The sequence below is a fragment of the Anabrus simplex genome, chromosome 2 (assembly GCF_040414725.1).
Source record: "Anabrus simplex isolate iqAnaSimp1 chromosome 2, ASM4041472v1, whole genome shotgun sequence".
In the NCBI taxonomy this organism is placed as follows: domain Eukaryota; kingdom Metazoa; phylum Arthropoda; class Insecta; order Orthoptera; family Tettigoniidae; genus Anabrus; species Anabrus simplex.
The window spans coordinates 286,781,518-286,795,315 of NC_090266.1; the positions used below are offsets into that span (position 1 = coordinate 286,781,518).

At 39.7% G+C, this 13,798-nt stretch overlaps 1 protein-coding gene across 2 annotated transcripts in view; it reads left to right on the top strand.

The window, feature by feature from the left end:
- Positions 1-13,798, top strand: part of LOC136862778 (solute carrier family 41 member 1) — a 204,860-nt gene that overhangs the window by 169,847 nt on the left and 21,215 nt on the right. For both annotated transcript variants that reach the window (XM_067139032.2, XM_067139031.2), the window contains exons 5-7: positions 3,154-3,300; positions 3,389-3,536; positions 7,584-7,789. In XM_067139032.2, the coding sequence (XP_066995133.1) occupies positions 3,154-3,300; positions 3,389-3,536; positions 7,584-7,789 (501 nt within the window). The remainder of the gene's footprint in view (positions 1-3,153; positions 3,301-3,388; positions 3,537-7,583; positions 7,790-13,798) is intronic.

A 13,798-nucleotide genomic window follows, 5' to 3' on the forward strand; every position in this document is an offset into this window, starting at 1 on the left:
TTTTGCGTCCAGTGTATTGCACCAGTAGGTAACCAGCCCTGTAGACTGGTATTCAGGAGTGGTACTTATAGAAACTTCTTCTATGGCTCCGAATGTTGGGTAAGACAGAAGAAAGCATGATCATCGAACGCATGTCACAGAGATGCGGAAAATGCGGTGGTCAATAAGCGTCACCCTTACTTGACGAAGTACGCTATGAGCAGGTGAGAAGATATTTTAAAGCTGTGTCCATAAGCGAGAAGATGGATCAAAAGCAGCTCCGCTGGTAAGGTCACGTTAGTAGACGAGATGTACACCATCTAGTACAGAGAGGTCCTGCCATGGAAGAGCCGCGGAGAGCAACACGGCATCCTAAGGCAATATGAAAACGAACTGCTGAGGCTGCTTTAAGAAAAAGTGAAGTGCCGCTAGGTCTAGTGCAAAACGTCGGACATACTCTTGAGTCAGATGAGCCGACCCAACCCTTAGTGAGTTCAGTAGTGATCGTTTTATGAGTTCATATAAGGCCAGGAAAGGAGGGGGTCATGTTTTCACTTACTGGTCTTTTCCCTATCACCCAGAAATCATGAATGCACTCTATAATACACAACAAATATTATGAAAAAACATAGCATGCTAGTTTACGATTTTTCACCTTTTTCGTCTGCACCTGATCTCGGATGCCGTAGAATTTCTCACAGTACCAAATTTTGATGCACGTCCACACGTTGCAGAAAACTGCTGTAATAATGGTCTCTCAATGAAAATATAGTCGACAGCGTAGCCATCTTGGCACACCAGATCCCGTGAGAACTCAGAGTTAAGGAACATGGGCTTAGTCAACGCTTGCACGAGTAGACCACATGCTGCTGGTTGAAGGAGGGACGAAATGAGCTAGCCACTCTACAGTAAGTAAAATCCGACTCATGATGATTGATAAGTAGCTATCTGACTTAACAGGGGGGTCACTGAGTGTTGAATAAGGCATTACGTTATTTAAACTATTTCCAATTATTTACCAGTAGTATTATATCTGACAGTCTTGAAAGAACTGTAACTATCTGAAAATTATTATCATTATAATATCACTTACTGTTATTTTAACACTGTTTCCTACAATTTCATAGGTCTCAACCGGTCTCTAATACGAAGTATAAAGAACTCCTGATTTCAACTTCCACTTTAAATAACACAACTGTGCAGCTCTTGGGTTTGAACATATGCAAGTAATAATAACGTTATGGTATAAATAGTGAAGTTGTATCTATATCCGTGCTTGGTTGGTCTTGGAATTGAATTCATTACTTATTAAATAATTTAATTTAGGTTTTTATTATTTATTTATTTATTTATTTATTTATTTATTTATTTATTTATTTATTTATTTATTTATTTATTTATTTATTTATTTATTTATTTATTTATTTATTTATTTATTTATTTATTTATTTATTTTAGCCTTTCTCGTGGACAGTCGATATTTTCTTATGATGACGCAAAGCACAGTCACTGCGAAACGTAATAATATTAAAATATTGCCATTGATACTTTCACGGCCCGTACTTAAAGACATGATACTGTATGGACTTTTGGCTCGAGCAATACCGCGTATCTGACAATGCTCTTCCTATCCATTATTTTCGTTAAGCATGGTCACGCCTCCAAGACACACATGAATATGCAGTCCATTAGAACGTTTTTCTTTGTGTTCATTTTCCTATGCACAAATGCAAAGGAAAGGTTCTAGAGTGAGCAGATTGGTATAAAAATTATGTATGATCTGGGAATACCATACGTCGCATCACAGCCAGCAAGTGTCCATAATGTCCTCGTCCGAAAGCTTTTTGAAAAGCCAGACTTAAAATGCTACCCGGCATATCCGTATAGTTTTCACAAACACTGTGTTCTCTATAGTTTGGAGAGTTATTTCTCTATTTGAAATACCACATATCTAATCTTGCTGGATGACTCTTTCCATTTAGGGCATTATCTGACTTGCAATTACGTTTATAAATATCATATAAGCGGTATTATTATTATTATTATTATTATTATTATTATTATTATTATTATTATTATTATTATTATTATTATTATTATTATTATTATTGGACAGAAGTCTGATAATATTGAACCTGGTATATTCTGCCAATTTTTATAAAAGTATTTCCATTGTCTCCGCAAAGGCAGTTTTGATTATATTCAAGTAGTTATTATAGAAAATGTATGTAAGACCATCGGGGCCTGGTGCGGACCTGTTACTTGCTGCGTGTATCGCCTTATATACTTCATCTTCTGTGATGGGTTGAGCGAGGTACTTTTTTCCTGCTTCACCGAAGTGCTGTTCTACAAATGATAAAATTGCGTGTTGCTCCAATAAGGAACTTCCGTAATCTTTTAATGTTTGAATACTTCTAGTTATAAGATATCGTTATCAGAGTACAGTGTATCATATGTGTCCCATTAAATGTAATCAGACGTCATCACTTCCCCTTCCTCAACTGGTAATTACCGAGGATTGGATAGTTAAAATACCACAGCTATGTTTTATATTCTAAGTAATACTACTACACACACAATTAAACAGGCTAAATTGCCAGAATTCAAGTCGAGAAGAAAGACTGCATACCTACTTTAATTCTAAAAATTCCTATTGTAACATTCACTCGAGATTCAATTTCAGCATATTTAACTCAAGAAAATAGGCTAGAACTTCACTTCCTCTCAACGATATACCCGTACATTTAGAAACTTTAACGCACTGCTATCTGAACTGTGTGTCTCTCTGAAGACACACATGTGAACTATAATTCCCCACTACTAGAAATTCGCTCTGCTGTACTTATTTTGTAATATGTTGAAGAGGGAACATATTAGTACGTTGTCCGATACCAAGCTGTAAAATATTAAAAATTTTGAACGCATAGTCTCATGGAATTTCCTCTTCACTTGACTCTATTTAGACCACTAGTAGGAAAAAACAGCGCTTTAAACGTGAGGAAGGACTAAGGCGTATTTCACTGTTACCTCGAACGTGATTGTATTTGTAGACTAATATTGCTCATAATCATAGAGTGAAAACATGTTCTCGATAGATAGATAGATAGATAGATAGATAGATAGATAGAGATAGACAGATCGATAAATCTAAAATAACACGTATCTGCCTCGCAGGACTCATCACGGCCACGGTAATTGTGATATCTCGGTGCTTCAGGATCAACCCCGACAATGTGGCTACTCCTATAGCAGCCAGCCTGGGTGACATTACTTCCTTGGCGTTGCTATCCTGGGTTGCTTCTCTGATGTATGACGCAATGGGTAAGGACTAAAAAACATTTCTTGAAAATAACTAAATTGACTCTCAGATCTTTCTTTCTTCTCATGACCACACAATTGACCATTTCAGATAGAGCCAACTGGATATCGCCCGTAATTGTCGTATGTTACATACTGGTGATACCCTTCTGGGTATGGATAGCGAAGAAGAATAAGTACACGAATTCCGTCCTCTACACTGGCTGGACTCCAGTTATACTAGCGATGTTGATCAGCACGTGAGTACTATTTATCTACAACACTCATTTCTTTAATAGAATAAAGATCACTAATTCTAGTAGCAGATATAAGGAATGAAGTGATACAGTATACATAATTAACTATAATTATTAAAATTCAATTTCATAATATACGCATAAGTTATATATAAGGGTAAATATTGATGCTCTATTTGACAGTCAGGGAAGTGTGCCTGCCTCTTTCCCAGAGGACCTGTCTTCGATTCTCAGCCAGTCCATAGATTTTTAATTCTGTACTGGAGGCTTGAACGAGATTCTCTCAGCCTCGAGAGGTCAATTGAGGAGCCTCACAAAATTAGAGGCAGTGGGGCCGGTCACGAAAGCCAAGCAGTACTGCTCAGAATGTCGTTACGCTGAACACATTAGCACTCCGATATCGAAACGTCATCTCGCTAGGCAGCAGTCATGTCGACAAGAAACGGTCCAAAATGGATTGCTTGTATTGCAGGGTTCTAGACACACTATTTTTACATATTCGTTAAATAATACGAATTAATTAAATATTACCGGGAAAATGGCAAGAAATATTACAAAACCAAATATTGATTTAAAAAATAATGCTTAATAACTAACCTTTATATTCTTTGTATACTGGCAGGGCCTTCGCAAAACCTTGAATAATATTGAAGGGACTTCATGATGTTCTTTAGATTCGCTGTCAGAAGCAACCAGCATCGCCAGATTTCCATCGGACGGACAAGAATCTGAATATTCCATGTCATAAGTGTTGGCATTCACTATGTGCCCTAAAGTATCCGAAAACCCCTGTACATTAGTAAATAACAGGGGCATCATACTGGTATGCATAAAAGTGGCAAGGTGGTTTGTAAAATTCAGTACAGCTAAGGAACAGCAACATGGGTAGGGCAGGTGAGCTTAGTGACTTCCAACGTGGGGTAATCATTGGTTGCCTCATGAGCAGGAAATATGCAAGACATATTTCTAACCTTACAATTGTACCCACTTTGACTGTCAGTGATGTAATAGTAAAATGGAAGCGTGAAGGTACGACCACAGCAGCATCACGATCTGGCCGGAAGTTTGGAGGAGGTAAGGAGGTGGGAATGTTTCTCACTGCATGAACAGGGGCACTTTGTAGACTGCATCGCATTGTAAACACAAAAGTATATCAACATATTTCGAATGCTTTCGTACTGCCTACCGAGAAAAATATGTTCGGTGATGACCATTGTTCAAACCAACATGATAATGCTCTGTCATAAAGTGGGCTCTGTAAGCCAATGGTTTTAACTGGGCTGGCCCGCCCGGAGACCAAATCTAAACCCAAAATGGCACATGCCGGATGACTCAGAATGGTGACCTCGCTCCAGATCCCACTAATATTACTACTACATGAAGTTCTCATTCCTCTCCTGAAAAGGGAAACTGAGTCACCGACATATGTAAACTGCGCCAAGGAGATGGCGTAAACTGAGTCGCCGACATATGTAAACTGCGCCAAGCAGATTGTGTAAACTTATTCACCGGCATATGTACAGTGCGCCAAGGAGATGGTGTAAACTTAGTCACCGACATATGTACAGAGCGCCAAGGAGATGGTGTAAACTTAGTCACCGACATATGTACAGTGCGCCAAGGAGATGGTGTAAACTTAGTCACCGACATATGTACAGTGCGCCAAGGAGATGGTGTAAACTTAGTCACCGACATATGTACAGAGCGCCAAGGAGATGGTGTAAACTTAGTCACCGACATATGTACAGAGCGCCAAGGAGATGGTGTAAACTTAGTCACCGACATATGTACAGTGCGCCAAGGAGATGGTGTAAACTTGAATCACCGACATATGTACAGAGCGCCAAGGAGATGGTGTAAACTTGAATCACCGGCATATGTACACTGCGCCAAGGAGATGGTGTAAACTTGAATCACCGACATATGTACTGAGCGTCAAGGAGATGGTGTAAACTTGAATCACCGACATATGTACAGAGCGCCAAGGAGATGGTGTAAACTTGAATCACCGGCATATGTACAGTGCGCCAAGGAGATTGTGTAAACTTTGTCACCGACATATGTACAGAGCGCCAAGGAGATGGTGTAAACTTGAATCACCGGCATATGTAAAGTGCGCCAAGGAGATTGTGTAAACTTGAATCACCGACATATGTAAAGTGCGCCAAAGAGATGGTGTAAACTTGAATCACCGACATATGTAAACTGCGCCAAAGAGATGGTGTAAACTTGAATCACCGACATATGTAAAACGCGCCAAAGATATGGTGTAAACTTGAGTCACCGACATATGTAAACTGCGCCAAGGAGGTGGTGTAAACTTAGTCACCGACATATGTAAACTGCGCCAAAGAGATGGTGTAAACTTGAATCACCGACATATGTAAAACGCGCCAAAGATATGGTGTAAACTTGAATCACCGACATACGTAAAGTGCGCCCAAGAGATGGTGTAAACTTGAATCACCGACATATGTAAAGTGCGCCCAAGAGATGGTGTAAACTTGAATCACCGACATATGTGCAGTGCGCCAAGGAGGTGGTGTAAACTTGAATCACCGACATATGTACAGTGCGCCAAGGAGATGGTGTAAACTGAGTTGCCGATATATGTAAACTGCGCCAAGGAGGTGGTGTAAACTTAGCCACCGACTTATGTACAGTGCGCCAAGGAGATGGTGTAAACTCGAATCACCGACATATGTACAGTGCGCCACGGAGATGGTGTAAACTTAGTCACCGACATCTGTAAATTGCGCCAAGGAGATTGTGTAAACTGAGTCACCGACAACTGTAAATCGCGCCAAGGTGAGGGTATAAGCTGTGTCATGATTAACTTGTGCTACAATCAGTCGGTATCTCCAATCCGCCACACGAAGTTCCTCGATGCGACCTCACTCAAACTGCGGTAATTGCATAACAGAGGCAAAAGAATATTTTTCGAGGCATGACTGTAGTTTGACTACTACACACCAAAACAAACAAAATTCAAACTTCTAGGCACATACGATGCTGTCTGTTACGTGGTTGGACACGGCACAACGAAGTTAATGGCACCGCGTCATCTGTGTGCCGATGTCCTTGAAACGCTGTCAATTCAACTACAATCCTCCTGCAAGCAACTATTGCACCTACGTTTCATTGCGCATTACTCTTTTAGGGTGTTGCAAGTTTTTTCGGGAGTGTATTATGAAAGTAAAAATACATACATATAAAATATACCGACTGTGGTAAAAAATAAACATAACTTACACAAGTTGAAAACGTACAAAAATCATACATGATTAAATTTAGAATGTTGAAATCCCACACTTGAAAACTAAATATTACATTATTACAGCCTAATCTGTAAGCGAAAGACTATTAAATGGTAACGTTCTTTCTTTTCCTACTTCCCACGCATTCATACATAATTTAAGATTAATGAAACAATGAATTAATTTCAGTACGACTCTAGGCAATATTCAACAGCTTTCCCAAATTCTGAACCCGCTGCCATCTCGAAGACTTACAGTGCAAAACACGGAAAGTCAAGGGACAAGACTGGTTATCAATCGCCCTTATCTATCAGCTCCTAAACCGAAAACAAGACTTTACTCTACACTTAATTTAATAGTTGTAACTTTCCGTGTTTAGTTTTAATTATTTAGTGTGCAAATTACGAATCTGCTTAATCACATTAACGAGACAAATCTCGTGCAGCTTTACATCCACTGTGAGAAATGCTTTCACTCACGCTGAACATTTAAGTTATTATTATTATTATTATTATTATTATTATTATTATTGTTGTTGTTGTTGTTGTTGTTGTTGTTGTTGTACTGACGTTCAGATCCCAGCGAGATGATAATGAGAGGGGTAAGGCTTAAACAGACAGTTTTTCTTTATTTGGTGCTCAAATACGTCAGCCTCTTGTCGGTTGGTTTACTGGCACGTAAAATAACTCCTGCGTGATTAAATTCCGGCACATCGGCGTCTCCGAAAACCGGAAAAGTAGTTAGTGGAACTTAAAGCCAATAACATTAAATTATTAATTTCCTTTCTTTGCAGGTTTGGTGGCCTAATCCTGGGAATCCTAATGGCCAGTTACTCTGGTATCGCAATCTTCCAGCCCGTAATGAACGGTGTCGGTGGAAACCTGGTGTCCGTACAAGCGAGTCGGTTGGCCACTGCACTACACAAAGAAAACCAACTCGGAACATTGCCACCAGAATCGAAAATATGTATAACTCCTATCGATGCCTTCTGTTCTAAAGGTAAGTGAAAACCAATTACTTGGTCATGAGATGTACTAATGGCGGATTAACAACGAAGTTTACGAAGTTATAGTAAATGAATTAGTTGAGGTTCAGTACTCTGGTTCAAGGAATTAATTCAAAAAGTAATCTTATGCAGAAAACTTACAAAATCATGATAACGGAGCTCGAACTCCAGAGTTCAATTCATCAATAGTATCGACCAAGTTTTCAACACCAGAAGAAATCGAGTTGATAAGTTTTACCCGTTTCAGATCTAAACAATGATACCATTTACTATAACTACCAACAAAGCCGACCATTTGTTTTCATGGTTGGGAAAGGAGCACTGTTTGAAATATATATGGTATTTGTTTCAACTAAATGGCCCTAAAATCTTATCCCACCATTCTTAATTCACAATTATTGAATGGTGACAGCGATTTGGCTGCGCGGTTCGGGTCATGAAACTGTTAGAGTTCATTCAGGCGATATTTGGTTCGAAACCCAATGTCAGCAGCCCTGAAGATGTTTTTCCCTGATTTCCCATTTTCAAACCAGGTATTTCCTATGTATACACCTTAATTAAGGCCACGGTCACTTCCTTCCCAGCCTAGCCCTCTCCAATCCCATAGTCGGAAAACAGCTTCTCTGATCTGGTGTATCATTAAACCATTAGCCAAAAAGTACTTAAAAAGTAATTAATGATATATATATATATATATATATATATATAAACTATGCTTTACCCTAACCTGGACATTGGTGTTCTAGTCATTGCCAGCTAGCAAAGCTAGGGGCTAATGATCAGGCATCTTAAACAGGAGTTTACTTGAGGTAGGGTGGTTGGTCCGTGTCTTTTCGCTCCTCTTCTCACAAACGCCCAATGGTGCTTAACTTCAGAGATCTCAGAGGATCCTGTGTTTCAACTTGACTCCGTCATTAGCTAATGGTACTCTAGCCATAGAAAATCCGTGCTAGTGGAAAAGACTGACTTTTTGATTTTAGTAAACACAGAATTTAGCTGGAAGAGTCTCTTCTTCAAATGGCAACATACTTCGTGTCACCATGAGGCTTGTATGTGTCGGTAAGACGTAGAACCAAATAGAAAAACTTATTCTGAATTCACCCAAGTGTCTTTCATTTTCCATTTATGGTTTGTAATATAACGCCGTTTCAGGTCGTATTTCTTTAGAACTATTAGCACGTCGAAATATATTCAGCACTGTTATTTGTGCAGTTATTATTCAGTATGAATAAGTAATCACGTTTGTACACCAGTTAGAATGATCGACTTTCATAGCTGACTTTTGTAAACTACGATTCTAAACTACTGCTGCTTGTAAAACTCTTATAACTGAACCTTGGAATATTCAGTAGTTAAAATATACCAACCAGTCCTTTCGCTGGTCAAACTTTGATATCGTGGAGGTTGTGCTCTCAAGTTCATCTACATGTGACCGACACCTTTAGCTTTATCATCGGAATGCCTTTTTTTATCTCTACCTGTACTCAACAACAATAAGAGAAATTTCTCGGGTATTGGTAACTAAAGCTTGCTTTAGACTACCAGATACTCGTGGAAAGGCGGACATAAAGAATCTTCAAAAAGAGAAGCAACCACAGGCAGGGGCGTATCCAGGGAGCAGATTTGGAAGGGAAGCTTCGACCGTCAGCCCTATTGGGTATGAAAATTTGGCAGGAAGAGGGGTTCGGTCCATCCCAAAATAATTTACCTGTTTTTAAATGCTATTTGTTCGGGGCGTCGACTCTTGTGGATCTTTTGCCCCTGTAATTAACCTTACTCTTCGAAAGTGTTTGAGAGTGTTTCTAGACACCAGAAAGTAAATCAATTAATTAGTCAATCAGTATGCTTTATTTGTAGCCTACCTGGTGGGCATGATCGTTAAGGCACGAAGTCTATATTGTCTGACACCGTGGTTCACCATCGGAAGGTTGGCCGGTAGGAAAGGACATGGGAGGTGTTGGTATACAATATCTGATAACTAAATTGCGTTCCAAAAGCATGGATTAATTTTCAAACTTCTTTGCAGTGCTCATACGGAGTGAGGGCATATGACGCTGTTGATGGTGATTCGTCCGTCGGATGGGGACATAAAGCCTTGAGCGGACCACTTGGTGCTCTTCAACAGGAGTAGGCTATGTGCCGACGCCGGGTTTCACCCTTTCCCTCCCTACTACCATATATCATGTCATGAACTCCTCTGATGAGGTTAACGTCAGGAAAGGCATCCGGTCGTAAAAACTCGCTTCAAACCCTACGCCGTAGAGGAACGGGAAGTGGGGTGGACATACATACACAGTATGCGTTATTTGTAAATAGAGGTATTAGCCCCAATGGCAAAATTAAAGTAAAATAATAATGAAACTAATAATTGAATGGCCTCGGCCACAACATGCCGGCATATTGACATGGTACCATCTAGGTTGCCTGAATGTCAATTTCTGTGTTCCGTTTCACTCCGTAAAAACGCAATAGCAAATAGAAAAAATATTTGGTGGCCTTTGACTGATTTTTAAATGTATTTTGTCGGGTAGATACCAAATGTGCCACCAGATATCTTTAACATGACATCGTACTACATGGAGTGCCGAAGTTTTTTTTCTTTTGTAGCCTTCAGAAATACGATGCCGCCCGATAAGTATGAGAAATGTGGGTGGGCTTCCTACCCGAGGCTGGAGCATGTTAAAGAAGCGAGGCCAAATTAGCTGATCTGCGATGATCAACATTGGTACAATCACTGGTCGCAGCCGCAAGTTGGCCGAAACACTCGAACTACGACTGGTAGACATTGCTTGTATCCAGTAAGAAAGACCCGAAAGCCTTTGACATTGGTGAAGGATGCAAGCTCCTGTATTAGGCCCTATAGCACAACATCCTGCCGAAATGGTGTGGCAGTTGCCGTCTACGAGAGATTGTGAGTGACATCACCTACGTAGACCGTATATCAGATCGCTTGATTGGCATCCGAGGTGTCACCGGGTCAAGAATAGTACGCATCGTTTCTTGCTATTCTCCACAGGTAGGATGCCCAGTAAAAATCAAGATGGATTTTGGACATAACTGTAGCCATACATCCTCTCTATTGACGCCAGCGAACATCTGTTAATCGGTGGAAACCTCGACAGCTAAGATGGCTCCTTAAGGGAGGGTTTCAAATGAGTACATGGTAGATTCGAGTTTAGCGTGCGTAATGAAGCTGGGAACACGCGTTGGAATGCAACTTGACAATTGCAAATGCTTTCTTCAAGAAACGCTTTCCCACATTCACATAGTCACAAGTCGCAAATCTATTACTGGGTGTTGAAGAGTCTGCGTCTAGTAATGGACAATATCAGGCTCCTGGTTCTTGAATTTCAGCTTCACCTTCGCCCACCTGTCCGACCTGTGACCGTCACAGAACGCATCAAGGGGTGGAAGCTTCATGGACATCATCTGCCCCTCCTGAATACCGACTGCCTTGTGAAGGATACGTGGAATGTGATCGCTGCACGAATTCGATAGAGTATGAAAGAAATTGTAAGAGTGACGGAACTAGGAATGCGTTTCATTGACAAATAGGTCTGGTGGTGGAATGAAGAGGTCTAGCGCGCAATGAAGGCCAAGAAGATCGCCGACAAGAACTGAAATCGATCTGGTCCACTATAGGGAGCTCAAATCTGTCACCAAATGAACAGTAGCAACCGATAAGTACAATTACGTGACCTCTATGAAGGGTTACATCAACCCGGACGAGCCAATGCTATCTCTAGGATCACCAAATTTAGCTATCGTGCCACGCTACTCAACAAGGTTTTTGCTACATATCCAAAAATGGACATAGTAAGTCAAGATTTATGAGCTATTAACAGATACGAGCATTAAAATGTTCCACCACCCACCATTTTTCTGTAAATCATGAAAATATGTTTAAAATCAAGTTAGTGAAACATGGACCTTTATAAATTCTCTAAATGTTCTCTAAAACGAGTTTTCACACACAGTTTTTCTCTTTTCAGTTACTTACGATTCAGAGCTTATATGAAAACGTAGTTTACAATATGTGTGAACTTGGTAAGGGTAAAGGGATGAGTGATGTATTGCTTTAGTGCTCTAGGGTCTAGGCATCAGACCATCGGGAAGTGACCAAGATGGCCCGGTCCCTTTATAAACATTCACATTTTAGGTTCAGTTTAAGATTTATCTTGCAGATGAAAAGTGGTTTGGTTTCAAGTAGCTGTTGTGATCTTTTATATTATTTTCTCTGCAATGAAGAAATCTCGTCGTGCTTGTGAAAATTCACCAAACAATTTCTGTTACATATGTGGGCAGCTCACTAGAAAAAATCCGCGTCGAACATGACTGTTACTTTTGTCTAACAAAAATTGGTGGGAGTAGGGATGCATTTAAAAAATCCGATGTTGAATATCCTAATGATCTCTCCGTAGGAAAACCCGTTCCTCATGGAGCTGAGCTCTTAATTCCTAGCCCACCTTCACATTTAGAAGAAACCACTTCAGTAAATTAACAAGTTGATGAGTCCGAACCGTCCACTTCCTTTGATCCAGATTAAACCCAGAACCTGAAAATGAACCCTTCCAGGTCAATCAGTCTAGACTAAATGACTTAGTGAGAGATATGAATCTCACAAAATAGCAGGATAAGACGCTGGGATCACGACTGCAACAATGGAATTTACTTGCTCCCAACACCAGAATTTCAATTTTTAGGAAGATGCATGAACAGTTTTCCAGTTACTATGCTATGAACAATTTCCTTTGCGCATGTAAAGGTGTAGTTGGTTTAATGAATGAAGTAGGATTTCAACACATCCTAGAAGATAGTAGGTTGTTTATTGACTCTTCTAAGCTAAGCCTCGAAGCTGTGTTGCTTCATAACTGAAATACTAAACTATCAATAACCAGTGGCACAATCAGTATAAATGAAAGAAACATACCAATGTATGACAGTTTTGTTAGATATGATTAATTACAACAATTACAGACTGGAAAAATTGTGGAGATTTAAAGGTCATTGCCATTGTATTAGGTCTAAAAGGGGGATTTACAAAGTACTGTTGTTTCCATGCTTATGGGACAGTAGGGGGCACTGTAAAAGAGTGGGCTCTAAGGGAAACTCTTACACCAGGACAACACAATGTCAAGTATGTTACATCAGTAAGACCAACCAAAGTGTTGCTACCTCCACCGCACATAAAATTAGCCCTAATGAAGAAATTAGTTAAGGCTATGGATAAGAATGGAGAAACCTTTGTTTACCTCCAAAACTCAGCGATTCAAAATTAAAAGATGGGAAATTCGTTGGCCCCCAGATTAGGAAGGCTTTACAAGATAAGTAATTCGAAAGAAAGTTAAGTGCTTGGAAGGCGTTTCGTGAAGTAGTGCGCGGATTCCTGAGAAATGATAAAGCAGAAAATTACAGACAGATAGTTCTGATGTTACTGTAGTTTGCTTTAGACTCCATTTTCAAGTTTCTTAATGAGATTAAATCAGTTGAACAAACAGTTACCAAAATGTAGGATGTAGGGTGTCCCTAAAAATTCACGTCCTCCATTAACACCTGGAATTTTCCCCGAGAATTTAGAAGCTCTGAGTGTCGAACACGGAGAAAGATGCCACCAGAAGATGCATAAAATGTAGCAGAGGTACCAAGGATGATGGGATCCCCACATGATGTGCGACTGCAGTTAGTTTTTACTTAGAGAATGTGACGGATTCTGCAAGAGGAGGTAAAACTGTAAGTGTTAAAATACCTGTCGTAATTGTGATAAATTTTATTATAGCTGCATATTTCAGAGTGCTACCATTATAGGTACTATTCGCGTTTTCAAGTCAATGAGATTAAATCAGTTGAAAAAATAAATAATATTATTTAATAAATTGGGAATAAAGGCATTTTATGACCAGAGTGGATAGTTTAAGAAGTATATTAATGACAAGATTATTATGTGCTAACATAGAGAAATATTTTGTCGCTTTTGCCAGAATCCAGCTCAATTCTGTCACACG